We start from the raw sequence: 13,923 nt of genomic DNA on the forward strand, positions 1-13,923 counted from the left end.
TGGGGACCGAGGAGACCAGTTTCTCAAGTTTAGAAATAGGAATGCTCTCCCATTCTTGTCTAATACAGGCCTCTAACTGTTCCATCGTCTTGGGCCTTCTTTGTTGCACCTTCCTCTTTATGATGCGCCAAATGTTCTCTATAGATGAAGATCTGGACTGCAGACCGGCCATTTCAGTACCCGGATCCATCTCCTACGCAGCCATGATGTTGTGATTGATGCAGAATGTGGTCTGGCATTATCTTGTTGAAAAATGCAGGGTCTTCCCTGAAAGAGATGACGTCTGGATGGGAGCATATGTTGTTCTAGAACCTGAATATATTTTTCTGCATTGATGGTGCCTTTCCAGACATGCAAGCTGCCCATGCCACACGCACTCATGCAACCCCATACCATCAGAGATGCAGGCTTCTGAACTGAGCGTTGATAACAACTTGGGTTGTCCTTGTCCTCTTTGGTCCGGATGACATGGCGTCCCAGATTTCCAAAAAGAACTTTGAATCGTGACTCGTCTGACCACAGAACAGTCTTCCATTTTGCCACACTCCATTTTAAATGATCCCTGGCCCAGTGAAAACGCCTGAGCTTGTGGATCTTGCTTAGAAATGGCTGCTTCTTTGCACTGTAGAGTTTCAGCTGGCAACGGCGGATGGCACGGTGGATTGTGTTCACTGACAATGGTTTCTGGATGTATTCCTGAGCCCATTCTGTGATTTCCTTTACAGTAGCATTCCTGTTTGTGGTGCAGTGTCGTTTAAGGGCCCGGAGATCACGGGCATCCAGTATGGTTTTACGGCCTTGACCCTTACGCACAGAGATTGTTCCAGATTCTCTGAATCTTCGGATGATGTTATGCACAGTTGATGATGATAGATGCAAAGTCTTTGCAATTTTCCGCTGGGTAACACCTTTCTGATATTGCTCCACTATCTTTCTGCGCAACATTGTGGGAATTGGTGATCCTCTACCCATCTTGGCTTCTGTGAGACACTGCCGCTCTGAGAAGCTCCTTTTATACCCAATCATGTTGCCAATTGACCTAATTAGTGTTAATTGGTCTTCCAGCTCTTCGTTATGCTCAAATTTACTGTTTCCAGCCTCTTATTGCTACTTGTCCCAACTTTTTGGGATTTGTTGACACCGTGAAAATTTGAATCAATGTATTTTTCCTTTAAAATGATACATTTACTCGGATTAAACGTTTTATCCGTCATCTACGTTCTATTACAAATAAAATATAGACATTTGCCATCTCCACATCATTGCATTCAGTTTTTATTCACAATTTGTTTAGTGTCCCAACTTTTTTGGAATCCGGTTTGTAAAAGTCGGTGACCCTGCAATGACCTGAGACGAGACCACCCTGATATACAGAATCACTGACCCCAGAGATGGTGACCGGGGATCACTTGCCAAATAGCTGTCATAATCTCTTAATCCTCTCATAAGAGATTGGGGGGGGGGGGGGGGCAGGCTATTCTCTTCTCAGTATATACATCTCCTGTATGATACTCGGTGCTGTGCAGAGGGTCTCGGTGTTATCCTCCTACATCTCCTGTATGATACTCGGTGCTGTGCAGAGGGTCTCGGTGTTATCCTCCTACATCTCCTGTATGATACTCGGTGCTGTGCAGAGGGTCTCGGTGTTATCCTCCTACATCTCCTGTATGATACTCGGTGCTGTGCAGAGGGTCTAGGTGTTATCCTCCTACATCTCCTGTATGATACTCGGTGCTGTGCAGAGGGTCTAGGTGTTATCCTCCTACATCTCCTGTATGATACTCGGTGCTGTGCAGAGGGTCTAGGTGTTATCCTCCTACATCTCCTGTATGTTACTCGGTGCTGTGCAGAGGGTCTAGGTGTTATCCTCCTACATCTCCTGTATGATACTCGGTGCTGTGCAGAGGGTCTCGGTGTTATCCTCCTACATCTCCTGTATGATACTCTGTGCTGTGCAGAGGGTCTAGGTGTTATCCTCCTACATCTCCTGTATGATACTCGGTGCTGTGCAGAGGGTCTAGGTGTTATCCTCCTACATCTCCTGTATGATACTCGGTGCTGTGCAGAGGGTCTCGGTGTTATCCTCCTACATCTCCTGTATGATACTCGGTGCTGTGCAGAGGGTCTAGGTGTTATCCTCCTACATCTCCTGTATGATACTCGGTGCTGTGCAGAGGGTCTAGGTGTTATCCTCCTACATCTCCTGTATGATACTCGGTGCTGTGCAGAGGGTCTAGGTGTTATCCTCCTACATATCCTGTATGATACTCGGTGCTGTGCAGAGGGTCTAGGTGTTACCCTCCTACATCTCCTGTATGATACTCGGTGCTGTGCAGAGGGTCTCGGTGTTATCCTCCTACATCTCCTGTATGATACTCGGTGCTGTGCAGAGGGTCTCGGTGTTATCCTCCTACATCTGTTGTGCCTTGTGTAATATTCACAGCCTAAAATGTCCTCAGGGTGCAGGGTGAAAGAGGAGCAGCTCATATACAGTATGTCCCATCTTATTACAGTTCAGCGGTGTTATAGGAGGAGCGGCTGATATCAGACACATCTTATTACAGTACAGCGGTGTTATAGGAGGAGCGGCTGATATCAGACACATCTTATTACAGTACAGCGGTGTTATAGGAGGAGCGGCTGATATCAGACACATCTTATTACAGTACAGCGGTGTTATAGGAGGAGCGGCTGATATCAGACACATCTTATTACAGTACAGCGGTGTTATAGGAGGAGCGGCTGATATCAGACACATCTTATTACAGTACAGCGGTGTTATAGGAGGAGCGGCTGATATCAGACACATCTTATTACAGTACAGCGGTGTTATAGGAGGAGCGGCTGATATCAGACACATCTTATTACAGTACAGCGGTGTTATAGGAGGAGCGGCTGATATCAGACACATCTTATTACAGTACAGCGGTGTTATAGGAGGAGCGGCTGATATCAGACACATCTTATTACAGTACAGCGGTGTTATAGGAGGAGCGGCTGATATCAGACACATCTTATTACAGTACAGTGGTGTTATAGGAGGAGCGGCTGATAAGGTCTCCCCTGCCCTTGGTGTCCCTCAGATTTTGGGCTTTGTGTAGTGAGTTCTCTCCTCTGTGTCTATGGAAACCTGAGGCCTCCGGGGGGCCCGGCCCTCCGTGTCTTTGTCCAAAAATCAGAGGGATTGAAAATCAGATGTGTTGTGTGGAGGCCGTGGAGCGGATTACATATTCCTGTCTCGGGGATGATTATAATGGATATTATATACCAGGGTGCCACAGTCTATGCCGCCATATTACCACCCGTCTTCTTTGTCAGAACATTTTTATTCCTAATGTGCAGATCTCCAGGTAAGTACTCTTGTCTTATAATGTGTACTTACTTGGACACCTGCACATGGAATAAAATGTTTTGAATTATAGAGGACTTCTTGTGGACGGCATAGAATTGTCTTCCAGAGATCCAGAGTTGTGAAACTACCGCCCTCCTGTGACCATACAGGGGGCAGAGGATGAACCGCCATACAGGGGGCAGAGGATGAACCGCCATACAGGGGGCAGAGGATGAACCGCCATACAGGGGGCAGAGGATGAACCGCCATACAGGGGGCAGAGGATGAACCGCCATACAGGGGGCAGAGGATGAACCGCCATACAGGGGGCAGAGGATGAACCGCCATACAGGGGGCAGAGGATGAACCGCCATACAGGGGGCAGAGGATGAACCGCCATACAGGGGGCAGAGGATGAACCGCCATACAGGGGGCAGAGGATGAACCGCCATACAGGGGGCAGAGGATGAACCGCCATACAGGGGGCAGAGGATGAACCGCCATACAGGGGGCAGAGGATGAACCGCCATACAGGGGGCAGAGGATGAACCGCCATACAGGGGGCAGAGGATGAACCGCCATACAGGGGGCAGAGGATGAACCGCCATGCAGGGGGCAGAGGATGAACCGCCATGCAGGGGGCAGAGGATGAACCGCCATGCAGGGGGCAGAGGATGAACCGCCATGCAGGGGGCAGAGGATGAACCGCCATGCAGGGGGCAGAGGATGAACCGCGAACCGCCATGCAGGGAGCAGAGGATGAGCGTGAACCGCCATGCAGGGAGCAGAGGATGAGCGTGAACCGCCATGCAGGGAGCAGAGGATGAGCGTGAACCGCCATGCAGGGAGCAGAGGATGAGCGTGAACCGCCATGCAGGGAGCAGAGGATGAGCGTGAACCGCCATGCAGGGAGCAGAGGATGAGCGTGAACCGCCATGCAGGGAGCAGAGGATGAGCGTGAACCGCCATGCAGGGAGCAGAGGATGAGCGTGAACCGCCATGCAGGGAGCAGAGGATGAGCGTGAACCGCCATGCAGGGAGCAGAGGATGAACCGCCATGCAGGGAGCAGAGGATGAGCGTGAACCGCCATGCAGGGAGCAGAGGATGAACCGCCATGCAGGGAGCAGAGGATGAACCGCCATGCAGGGAGCAGAGGATGAACCGCCATGCAGGGAGCAGGGGAGGAGGAGGAGTGTGAAGCGCCATGCAGGGAGCAGAGGATGAACCGCCATGCAGGGAGCAGAGGATGAACCGCCATGCAGGGAGCAGGGGAGGAGGAGGAGTGTGAAGCGCCATGCAGGGGCCAGGGGAGGAGGAGGAGTGTGAAGCGCCATGCAGGTGATGTACTATGGATACATTGATGATACATCAGTGACATATTAGTTGTGATGTCAGTGATACATCAGTACAGCACTCTGCTCCTACTGACACTGTGCAGGACCCTGTTCAAACTTCTGTCAGGTTTCTGCAGATATGTGTCCTGGATCTTGTACCCAGAAGCCTTGGACAGGCGACCTCTCCCCATGACTGTGGGGGGTGTGCACTGTATGATGTCACGTATCTGGGATCACAGGATGAGCGGCTGATCGCACAACGCTCCATTGTCTGACTCTGGGGACGGCTCCATTCTTACAAAGGGCAATGGTGACCAGGAGAAATACGGAGGATAATGTGTATAACGGCATACGGGGAGATATGCTGTATACTGCACGTGTACCACGGCATACGGGGAGATATGCTGTATACTGCACGTGTACCACGGCATACGGGGAGATATGCTGTATACTGCACGTGTACCACGGCATACGGGGAGATATGCTGTATACTGCACGTGTACCACGGCATACGGGGAGATATGCTGTATACTGCACGTGTACCACGGCATACGGGGAGATATGCTGTATACTGCACGTGTACCTCGGCATACGGGGAGATATGCTGTATACTGCACGTGTACCACGGCATACGGGGAGATATGCTGTATACTGCACGTGTACCTCGGCATACGGGGAGATATGCTGTATACTGCACGTGTACCACGGCATACGGGGAGATATGCTGTATACTGCACGTGTACCACGGCATACGGGGAGATATGCTGTATACTGCATGTGTACCACGGCATACGGGGAGATATGCTGTATACTGCACGTGTACCTCGGCATACGGGGAGATATGCTGTATACTGCACGTGTACCTCGGCATACGGGGAGATATGCTGTATACTGCACGTGTACCACGGCATACGGGGAGATATGCTGTATACTGCACGTGTTCCTCGGCATACGGGGAGATATGCTGTATACTGCACGTGTACCACGGCATACGGGGAGATATGCTGTATACTGCACGTGTACCACGGCATACGGGGAGATATTCTGTATACTGCACGTGTACCACGGCATACGGGGAGATATTCTGTATACTGCACGTGTACCACGGCACACGGGGGAGATATGCTGTATACTGCACGTGTACCACGGCATACGGGGGAGATATGCTGTATACTGCACGTGTACCACGGCATACGGGGGAGATATGCTGTATACTGCACGTGTACCTCGGTATACGGGGAGATATGCTGTATACTGCACGTGTACCACGGCATACGGGGGAGATATGCTGTATACTGCACGTGTACCACGGCATACGGGGGAGATATGCTGTATACTGCACGTGTACCACGGCATACGGGGGAGATATGCTGTATACTGCACGTGTACCACGGCATACGGGGGAGATATGCTGTATACTGCACGTGTACCACGGCATACGGGGGAGATATGCTGTATACTGCACGTGTACCACGGCATACGGGGGAGATATGCTGTATACTGCACGTGTACCACGGCATACGGGGGAGATATGCTGTATACTGCACGTGTACCACGGCATACGGGGGAGATACGGCGTATACTGCACACGTCACATTGTCTGGTCTGGATTCTACAGTCGTGGCCAAAAGTTTTGAGAATTACATAAATATTGGAAATTGGAAAAGTTGCTGCTTAAGTTTTTCTAATAGCAATTTGCATATACTCCAGAATGTTATGAAGAGTGATCAGATGAATTGCATAGTCCTTCTTTGCCATGAAAATTAACTTAATCCCCAAAAAATGTTTCCACTGCATTTCATTGCTGTCATTAAAGGACCTGCTGAGATCATTTCAGTAATCGTCTTGTTAAGGGCTCTTTCACACTTGTGTTCTTTTCTTCCGGCATAGAGTTCCGTCGTCGGGGCTCTATGCCGGAACAATCCTGATCAGTTTTATCCCAATGCAATCTAAATGGAGAGAAATCCGTTCAGGATGCATCAGGATGTCTTCAGTTCCGGAACGGAACGTTTTTTGGCCGGAGAAAATACCGCAGCATGCCAGATGGCCTGGTGTCAAGAAGGGCAGCAAAGAAGCCACTTCTCTCCAAAGAAAACATCAGGGACAGATTGATCTTCTGCAGAAAATATGGTGACTGGACTGCTGAGGACTGGAGGAAAGTCATATTCTCCGATGAAGCCTCTTTCCGATTGTTTGGGGCATCAGGAAAAAGGCTTGTCCGGAGAAGAAAAGGTGAGCGCTACCATCAGTCCTGTGTCATGCCAACAGTAAAGCATCCTGAGACCATTCATGTGTGGGGCGGCTTCTCATCCAAGGGAGTGGGCTCACTCACAATTTTGCCCCAAAACACAGCCATGAATAAAGAATGGCACCAAAACACCCTCCAACAGCAACTTCTTCCAACAATCCAACAACAGTTTGGTGAAGAACAATGCATTTTCCAGCACGATGGAGCACCGTGCCATAAGGCAAAAGTGCTAACTAAGTGGCTCGGGGACCAAAACATTGACATTTTGGGTCCATGGCCTGGAAACTCCCCAGATCTTAATCCCATTGAGAACTTGTGGTCAATCCTCAAGAGGTGGTGGACAAACAAAAACCCACTAATTCTGACAAACTCCAAGAAGTGATTATGAAAGAATGGGTTGCTATCAGTCAGGACTTGGCCCAGAAGTTGATTGAGAGCATGCCCAGTCGGATTGCAGAGTTCCTGAAAAAGAAGGGCCAACACTGCAAATACTGACTCTTTGCATAAATGTCATGTAATTGTCGATAAAAGCCTTTGAAACGTATGAAGTGCGTGTAATTATATTTCACTACATCACAGAAACAACTGAAACAAAGATCTAAAAGCAGTTAAGCAGCAAACTTTGTGAAAACTAATATTTGTGTCATTCTCAAAACTTTTGGCCACGACTGTACATTCCTGGCCGTCTGCAGAGTTAGTATTTAGTTCAGGACTTGGGACAGCTCCTTGCTGACTCCATTGTGTGCGGCCTGCAGCTCAAGCGTTAGGTCAGTGTAATTGTGACTGCAGCTTTGGATGCGACTGGAGTATAGGAGAGGTCATAAAGTATTCCTTCATAGTATGGACTGGTGGGTGGGGTATACATGGGGGGCACACGGACAGTCGCCCCTTTAAGTCCTCGGATCCCCTGTAACGTGATGTTGTTCTCTCTCACCCCGCAGGCTGCGCTGATGGGAGGGACCACAATGGTGATTGGAAACGTCCTTCCGGACAAAGACATGTCGCTGCTGGACGCCTATGAGAAGTGCAGGAGCCTGGCCGATCCCAAAGTCTGCTGCGACTACGCCCTCCACATGGGCGTCACCTGGTGGGGATCTAAGGTACTGCGTCGCCATGCGCTGGGCGGACAGTGATCGCCGGTCCGGATCTCCTGTATTAATCTCCCCTTATACAGGCAGATCCTGCGGGATTATAGTCTCTGACCCCCCCTCAGGGCTCATGTTATATATGATTATTGCCAGCCCTGTTCCTCCTGTACTTTCTGGTTTAAGAGTAGAATACCAGGACTGCAGTGAAGACTGACACAGCGAAGCCAGAAGGTAACTCTACATCATAAAGCAGATTGGTACGTGATTCAGGGTCTTGGGAAAGCTGTGACAGCCAGGTTATGGAGGCCATTAGCGGTGGTTGTAATATTATAGCGGGTTCTCGTCCAGTCACTGTTGGGTGCGTTAAGAGTTCATCCACCATGTCTGGTATTCTGTGATCCCGCATTGGGGACCCCTGTCCACTGTTTACGCCCTGGGGTCACATCCGTACCCATTGTTTCTTCCTGTCTTTCAGGTCAGGGCTGAGATGGAGACCTTAGTCCGGGAGAAGGGGGTGAACTCCTTCCAGATGTTCATGACCTACAAGGACCTGTACATGCTGAGGGACAGCGAGCTCTACCAGGTCTTCCGACACTGCAAGGATCTGGGCGTGGTCACCCGAGTCCACGCTGAGAACGGAGACCTGGTGGCCGAGGTGAGGAGACCACTATAATGCCTTGCGTGGCTGTATGATCATGTCATACTCTAGTTAACCCCAGAGCTGCATTCACTGCCACAGTACCTGTCCTCCTCCAGTATCTTGCGCTCTGCAGTGTTGCATAGCGGGAGATGTAGTGCAGCGCAATAGAGAACACTACATGTCAGCACAGCGCCAACTGATTCAACCTGCCAGGCATCAGAATTCTGAATGCAGCTCTGGGTGTGACTGGAGTATAAACGTGTAGAGATTTCAGTGCAGAATGGAGAATTGAAGTTGAGCGCCTTTATGGCTGTGACGAAACTGAACCAGAACTGATCTGGAGTAGGACGGGGCGCCTGTAGATTCAGTCCTAAAGCTGCTGCATTGCATTGTGGGCGATGTAATTTTACCTACAGCAGACTCTGGTACATTACATCTCCCACAATGCACGGCAGCAGAGCATGCTCGGTACAGACACTGAGCCAGCAGGAAAATGTGCACTCGAGAGTTAACAGGAAATCAACAGAAGTCAGAGTTCAGCTCCGGATGTGAAGTGAAGATTTAATATGGACTCCTTTTGTGGATCATTTTTTATGACTGCATTTTACACATTTTGTGCTAGAAATTCTGAGATACACGGTGTTTGCAGGCTGTTACTCTCTGTTTTAAAATCCCGTCATCTGACAGCTCATGTGTAGCGCTCATCTCTGATCTCCTGACCTCATAAACACTTATTTAAGCCATATTCCTATCTTATTCTATAATGAGTGTTTATGAGGTCAGGAGATCAAATATAAGAGTTACACATGAGCCGTCAGATGAAAGGATAAAAAAAAAACAGCCTGTGACAACCTGCAAATAGACTGGTTTTTAAAACCTTGCATCTCGGAAATGGCTGAAAATTTTTAATAAAGGCCATTTGAAAAAAAATATTTTATGCAAAAGTGAGTAAAATGCAGTGATAAAAAAAAATTCCCCAAAAGTGTCCATAGCCTTCAAAGAAGTGGCTGACCTCCGTAAGCTCCCATATGTGTGACGCACGGAAAGTGATTGTCGAAAAATGCGCGCCCCTTTCAGTTTCTGTTGTCTGCATTTGCCCATATAATGCCAGCTTTGAAATTTCCTTGCAGGGTGCCAAGGAGACCTTAGAGCTTGGAATCACCGGCCCTGAAGGGATTGAGATCAGTCGGCCCGAGGAGGTATGAGCAGTGGCGTCGAGATTGGTGCCAATTCCTCTGAATTCGCCACCCCCAACTTGGCCAAATTCACAGTATAGAAAACAATGTAGGCTGTGAGCACCACTGCCTCTGGAGGCTGATCTGGGGCATTGCAGCAGCATGTTTGGCATCACTGGTGTTGGTTCAGTTCCAGTCTTTTCCATTATAGTTATTGCTAGGGTTGGGCAATAAACCGGTCTTAACGATATACCGCGGTATTAAGAAACGGCGATATGGTAGCCTCTGATCGGAGCCCCTGCAGTGAAATCTCAGGGCTCTGATCGGTTACTGACGCATCCAAGGCTGCCATGGTATTCTCCTTGCTGCCGCGCGCACAAAGCCCAGGGCAGCCGGGAGAATGTGAGATCCTATGCACCCTAATAGATCTCTATCAGGGTGCCTGGGACAAGGGATGAAAAGATCCCAGGTTCTAGCCCCTAAGGGGGGGGGGAATAGTTATTAAATAAAAAGTTTAAAAAACAAACAAAACACGAAAACATAAACATTTTAAATCGCCCTCTTTCCCAATTTACAAAAAAAAAAATACATAAACTATAAGAAAAGCAAATTAGGTATCGCCACGTCATAAAAAGTCCAAACTATTAAAAAATATCTCCTATGTGGTGAACAGAAAAAACATGTAAAAAACACACAATTCTCAATTTTTTTTCTAGTCTCCTTCTCCCCTAAAAAATAGGATAGGACTGTTCTATTATGGGCCGCACGTTCCATAAATTGCAGAATGCACAGTCACAGTCGAGTGCTGAGAACAGTCGCTGCACTCTGGGGGCTGCTGCACAGGAACAGTCGCTGCACTCTGGGGGCTGCTGCACAGAGAGCCCGGGGCTAAGAACAGTCGGTGCACTCTGGGGGCTGCTGCACAGAGAGGCCGGGGCTGAGAACAGTCGCTGCACTCTGGGGGCTGCTGCACAGAGAGGCCGGGGCTGAGAACAGTCGCTGCACTCTGGGGGCTGCTGCACAGAGAGGCCGGGGCTGAGAACAGTCGCTGCACCCTGGGGGCTGCTGCACAGAGAGGCCGGGGCTGAGAACAGTCGCTACACCCTGGGGGCTGCTGCACAGAGAGGCCGGGGCTGAGAACAGTCGCTGCACTCTGGGGGCTGCTGCACAGGAACAGTCGCTGCACTCTGGGGGCTGCTGCACAGGAACAGTCGCTGCACTCTGGGGGCTGCTGCACAGAGAGGCCGGGGCTGAGAACAGTCGCTGCGCTCTGGGGGCTGCTGCACAGAGAGGCCGGGGCTGAGAACAGTCGCTGCACTCTGGGGGCTGCTGCACAGACAGGCCCGGGCTGAGAACAGTCACTGCACTCTGGGGGCTGCTGCACAGAGAGGCCGGGGCTGAGAACAGTCGCTGCACTCTGGGGGTTGCTGCACAGAGAGGCCGGGGCTGAGAACAGTCGCTGCACTCTGGGGGCTGCAGCACAGGAAGGCCGGGGCTGAGAACAGTCGCTGCACTCTGGGGGCTGCTGCACAGAGAGGCCGGGGCTGAGAACAGTCGGTGCACTCTGGGGGCTGCTGCACAGAGAGGCCGGGGCTGAGAACAGTCGGTGCACTCTGGGGGCTGCTGCACAGAGAGGCCGGGGCTGAGAACAGTCGGTGCACTCTGGGGGCTGCTGCACAGAGAGGCCGGGGCTGAGAACAGTCGCTGCGCTCTGGGGGCTGCTGCACAGAGAGGCCGGGGCTGAGAACAGTCGGTGCGCTCTGGGGGCTGCTGCACAGAGAGGCCGGGGCTGAGAACAGTCGCTGCACTCTGGGGGCTGCTGCACAGAGAGGCCGGGGCTGAGAACAGTCACTGCCCTCTGGTGGCTGCTGCACAGAGAGGCCGGGGCTGAGAACAGTCGCTGCACTCTGGTGGCTGCTGCACAGACAGGTCGGGGCTGAGAACAGTCACTGCACTCTGGGGGCTGCTGCACAGAGAGGCCGGGGCTGAGAACAGTGGGTGCACTCTGGGGGCTGCTGCACAGAGAGGCCTAGGCTGAGAACAGTCACTGCCCTCTGGGGGCTGCTGCACAGAGAGGCCGGGGCTGAGAACAGTCACTGCACTCTGGGGGCTGCTGCACAGACAGGCCGGGGCTGAGAACAGTCGGTGCACTCTGGGGGCTGCGGTAATATGGCTGTAGTGTGTAGGGACTAAGACCCATATGGGAAGTGCCAGTCTTTATTAAATGACCCCCAATGTCTTATTGGACTGAAAGGCATCTTTATGATGCCAAGGTGCCCTTCCTGACAATGTGCACCTATGATGGGCACACTCTGAACAACCCACTTATTGGGGTTTTCTGCTAGGATGTCCCATTTTCTGTGGGAGCGGTGAAGATGGCTGATCGCTGCTATCTCCAGCACTCCCATAGAGAATGAATGGAACAGCAGGGGGCACGGGCTCTTCATCAGATTTTGGGGGAACGGTGACCCTGTTCTTGGTGGGCAACTAAGCGATATTGCTGCATGGGGGCATCAAGGAGACATTATAATGTATGGGGGCAACAAGGAAACACCAGTACATGTCTTGAGTTATTTTTTCTAAATGGGCATTTATCGCGATATATATTGTTATCGCGATATATTTCTTAATATCGTTATCGTGGGAATATTTTTGATATGGCCCAACCCTAGTTATTGCTGACTGTTATTTCACGCAATCAGTGTGTAAATATTCACACACCCTCCGCACTAAAAACATTTATAAGGTGTTTTCCGAGAATTAAATTTTTGATGAGCTTTCCTCAGAATGGGTCACCAGTATCTGATCGGTGGGGGTCCGACTCCCAGCACTCCCACTCATTAACTGTTTGAAGGAGCTCAGCTCTTGGAAGAGCACTGCGGCATCCTCATAGTTTACCAAGCACAGCGCCGTACATTGTATAGTGGTCGTGCTTGGTATTGCAGTTCAGTCCCATTTACAGGGATGTGATTGAGCTGCACAAAGGGCACGTGACCGATGGACGTGACGTCACAGGCCTAGGTGAGATGCAGACCCCAACCGATCGGATATTCATGACCAATCTTCAGGATAGTTCATCATTTTTAAACCCCAACAGAATACTGAAGATGGGGGGGGGGGGGGGGGGAGAATGATGCTGCAGTATCTTTCCCTTAGATTATGAAAATCATGCTGATTGGCCCAGAGCATAGAGCACAGCTCTGACATCACGCCAGGAAGAACCCGCCCCCTAAAAGCAGTAATGCTTCATGCACACGGTTGTAGTTTTGGTCTGCATCTGATCCGCATTTTTTTTTTTACGGATCAGATGCCGACCCATTCATCTCAATGAGGCTGCAAAAGATGCGGACAGAACACCAGTGTGCTATCTGCATCCGTAGGTCTGCTCCACGGCCCTACAAAAAAAAATAGAACATGTCGTCTTATTGTCTATTTTGCGGACAAGGATAGGACATTTGTGTGGGAGTGAACGAAGTGGCTGCAGGCTCTTGGCCGTAATCCGTGTTTTGTGTATCCGCGATTTGCGGAACATAAAGGCGACTATGGCCGTGTGCACGAACCCTAATATAGAGCTTTCAGTCACTGGCCTGGAGACAATGTTATAGGAGAAGTCTGTCATTCACACTAATGAATGCCCTGTCCTCATTACAGCTGGAAGCGGAAGCCGTGCACCGAGCCATAACCATCGCCAACCGGGTGAGAGTGCAACAGTGGTGGACTTGTGTGGTGTGACGCTGCTCCTGCGTGTGGTGTGACGCTGCTCCTGCGTGTGGTATGACGCTGCTCCTGCGTGTGGGGTGACGCTGCTCCTGCGTGTGGGGTGACGCTGCTCCTGCGTGTGGGGTGACGCTGCTCCTGCGTGTGGGGTGACGCTGCTCCTGCGTGTGGGGTGACGCTGCTCCTGCGTGTGGGGTGACGCTGCTCCTGCGTGTGTGTGGGGTGACGCTGCTCCTGCGTGTGTGTGGGGTGACGCTGCTCCTGCGTGTGTGTGGGGTGACGCTGCTCCTGCGTGTGTGTGGGGTGACGCTGCTCCTGCGTGTGTGTGGTGTGACGCTGCTCCTGCGTGTGTGTGGTGTGACGCTGCTCCTGCGTGTGTGTGGGGTGAC

The 13,923-nt window shown here is 50.9% G+C and overlaps 1 protein-coding gene across 1 annotated transcript in view; it reads left to right on the forward strand.

Annotated features, from left to right (window-relative positions):
- The window catches only part of DPYSL5 (dihydropyrimidinase like 5), a 47,882-nt gene that overhangs the window by 18,182 nt on the left and 15,777 nt on the right, over positions 1–13,923 (forward strand). Inside the window, exons 3-6 of the mRNA XM_044289014.1 lie at positions 7,856–8,014; positions 8,478–8,657; positions 9,773–9,841; positions 13,469–13,513. Of these exons, the coding sequence (XP_044144949.1) occupies positions 7,856–8,014; positions 8,478–8,657; positions 9,773–9,841; positions 13,469–13,513 (453 nt within the window). The remainder of the gene's footprint in view (positions 1–7,855; positions 8,015–8,477; positions 8,658–9,772; positions 9,842–13,468; positions 13,514–13,923) is intronic.

This window comes from Bufo gargarizans, chromosome 4, assembly GCF_014858855.1.
Source record: "Bufo gargarizans isolate SCDJY-AF-19 chromosome 4, ASM1485885v1, whole genome shotgun sequence".
Lineage (NCBI taxonomy): Eukaryota > Metazoa > Chordata > Amphibia > Anura > Bufonidae > Bufo > Bufo gargarizans.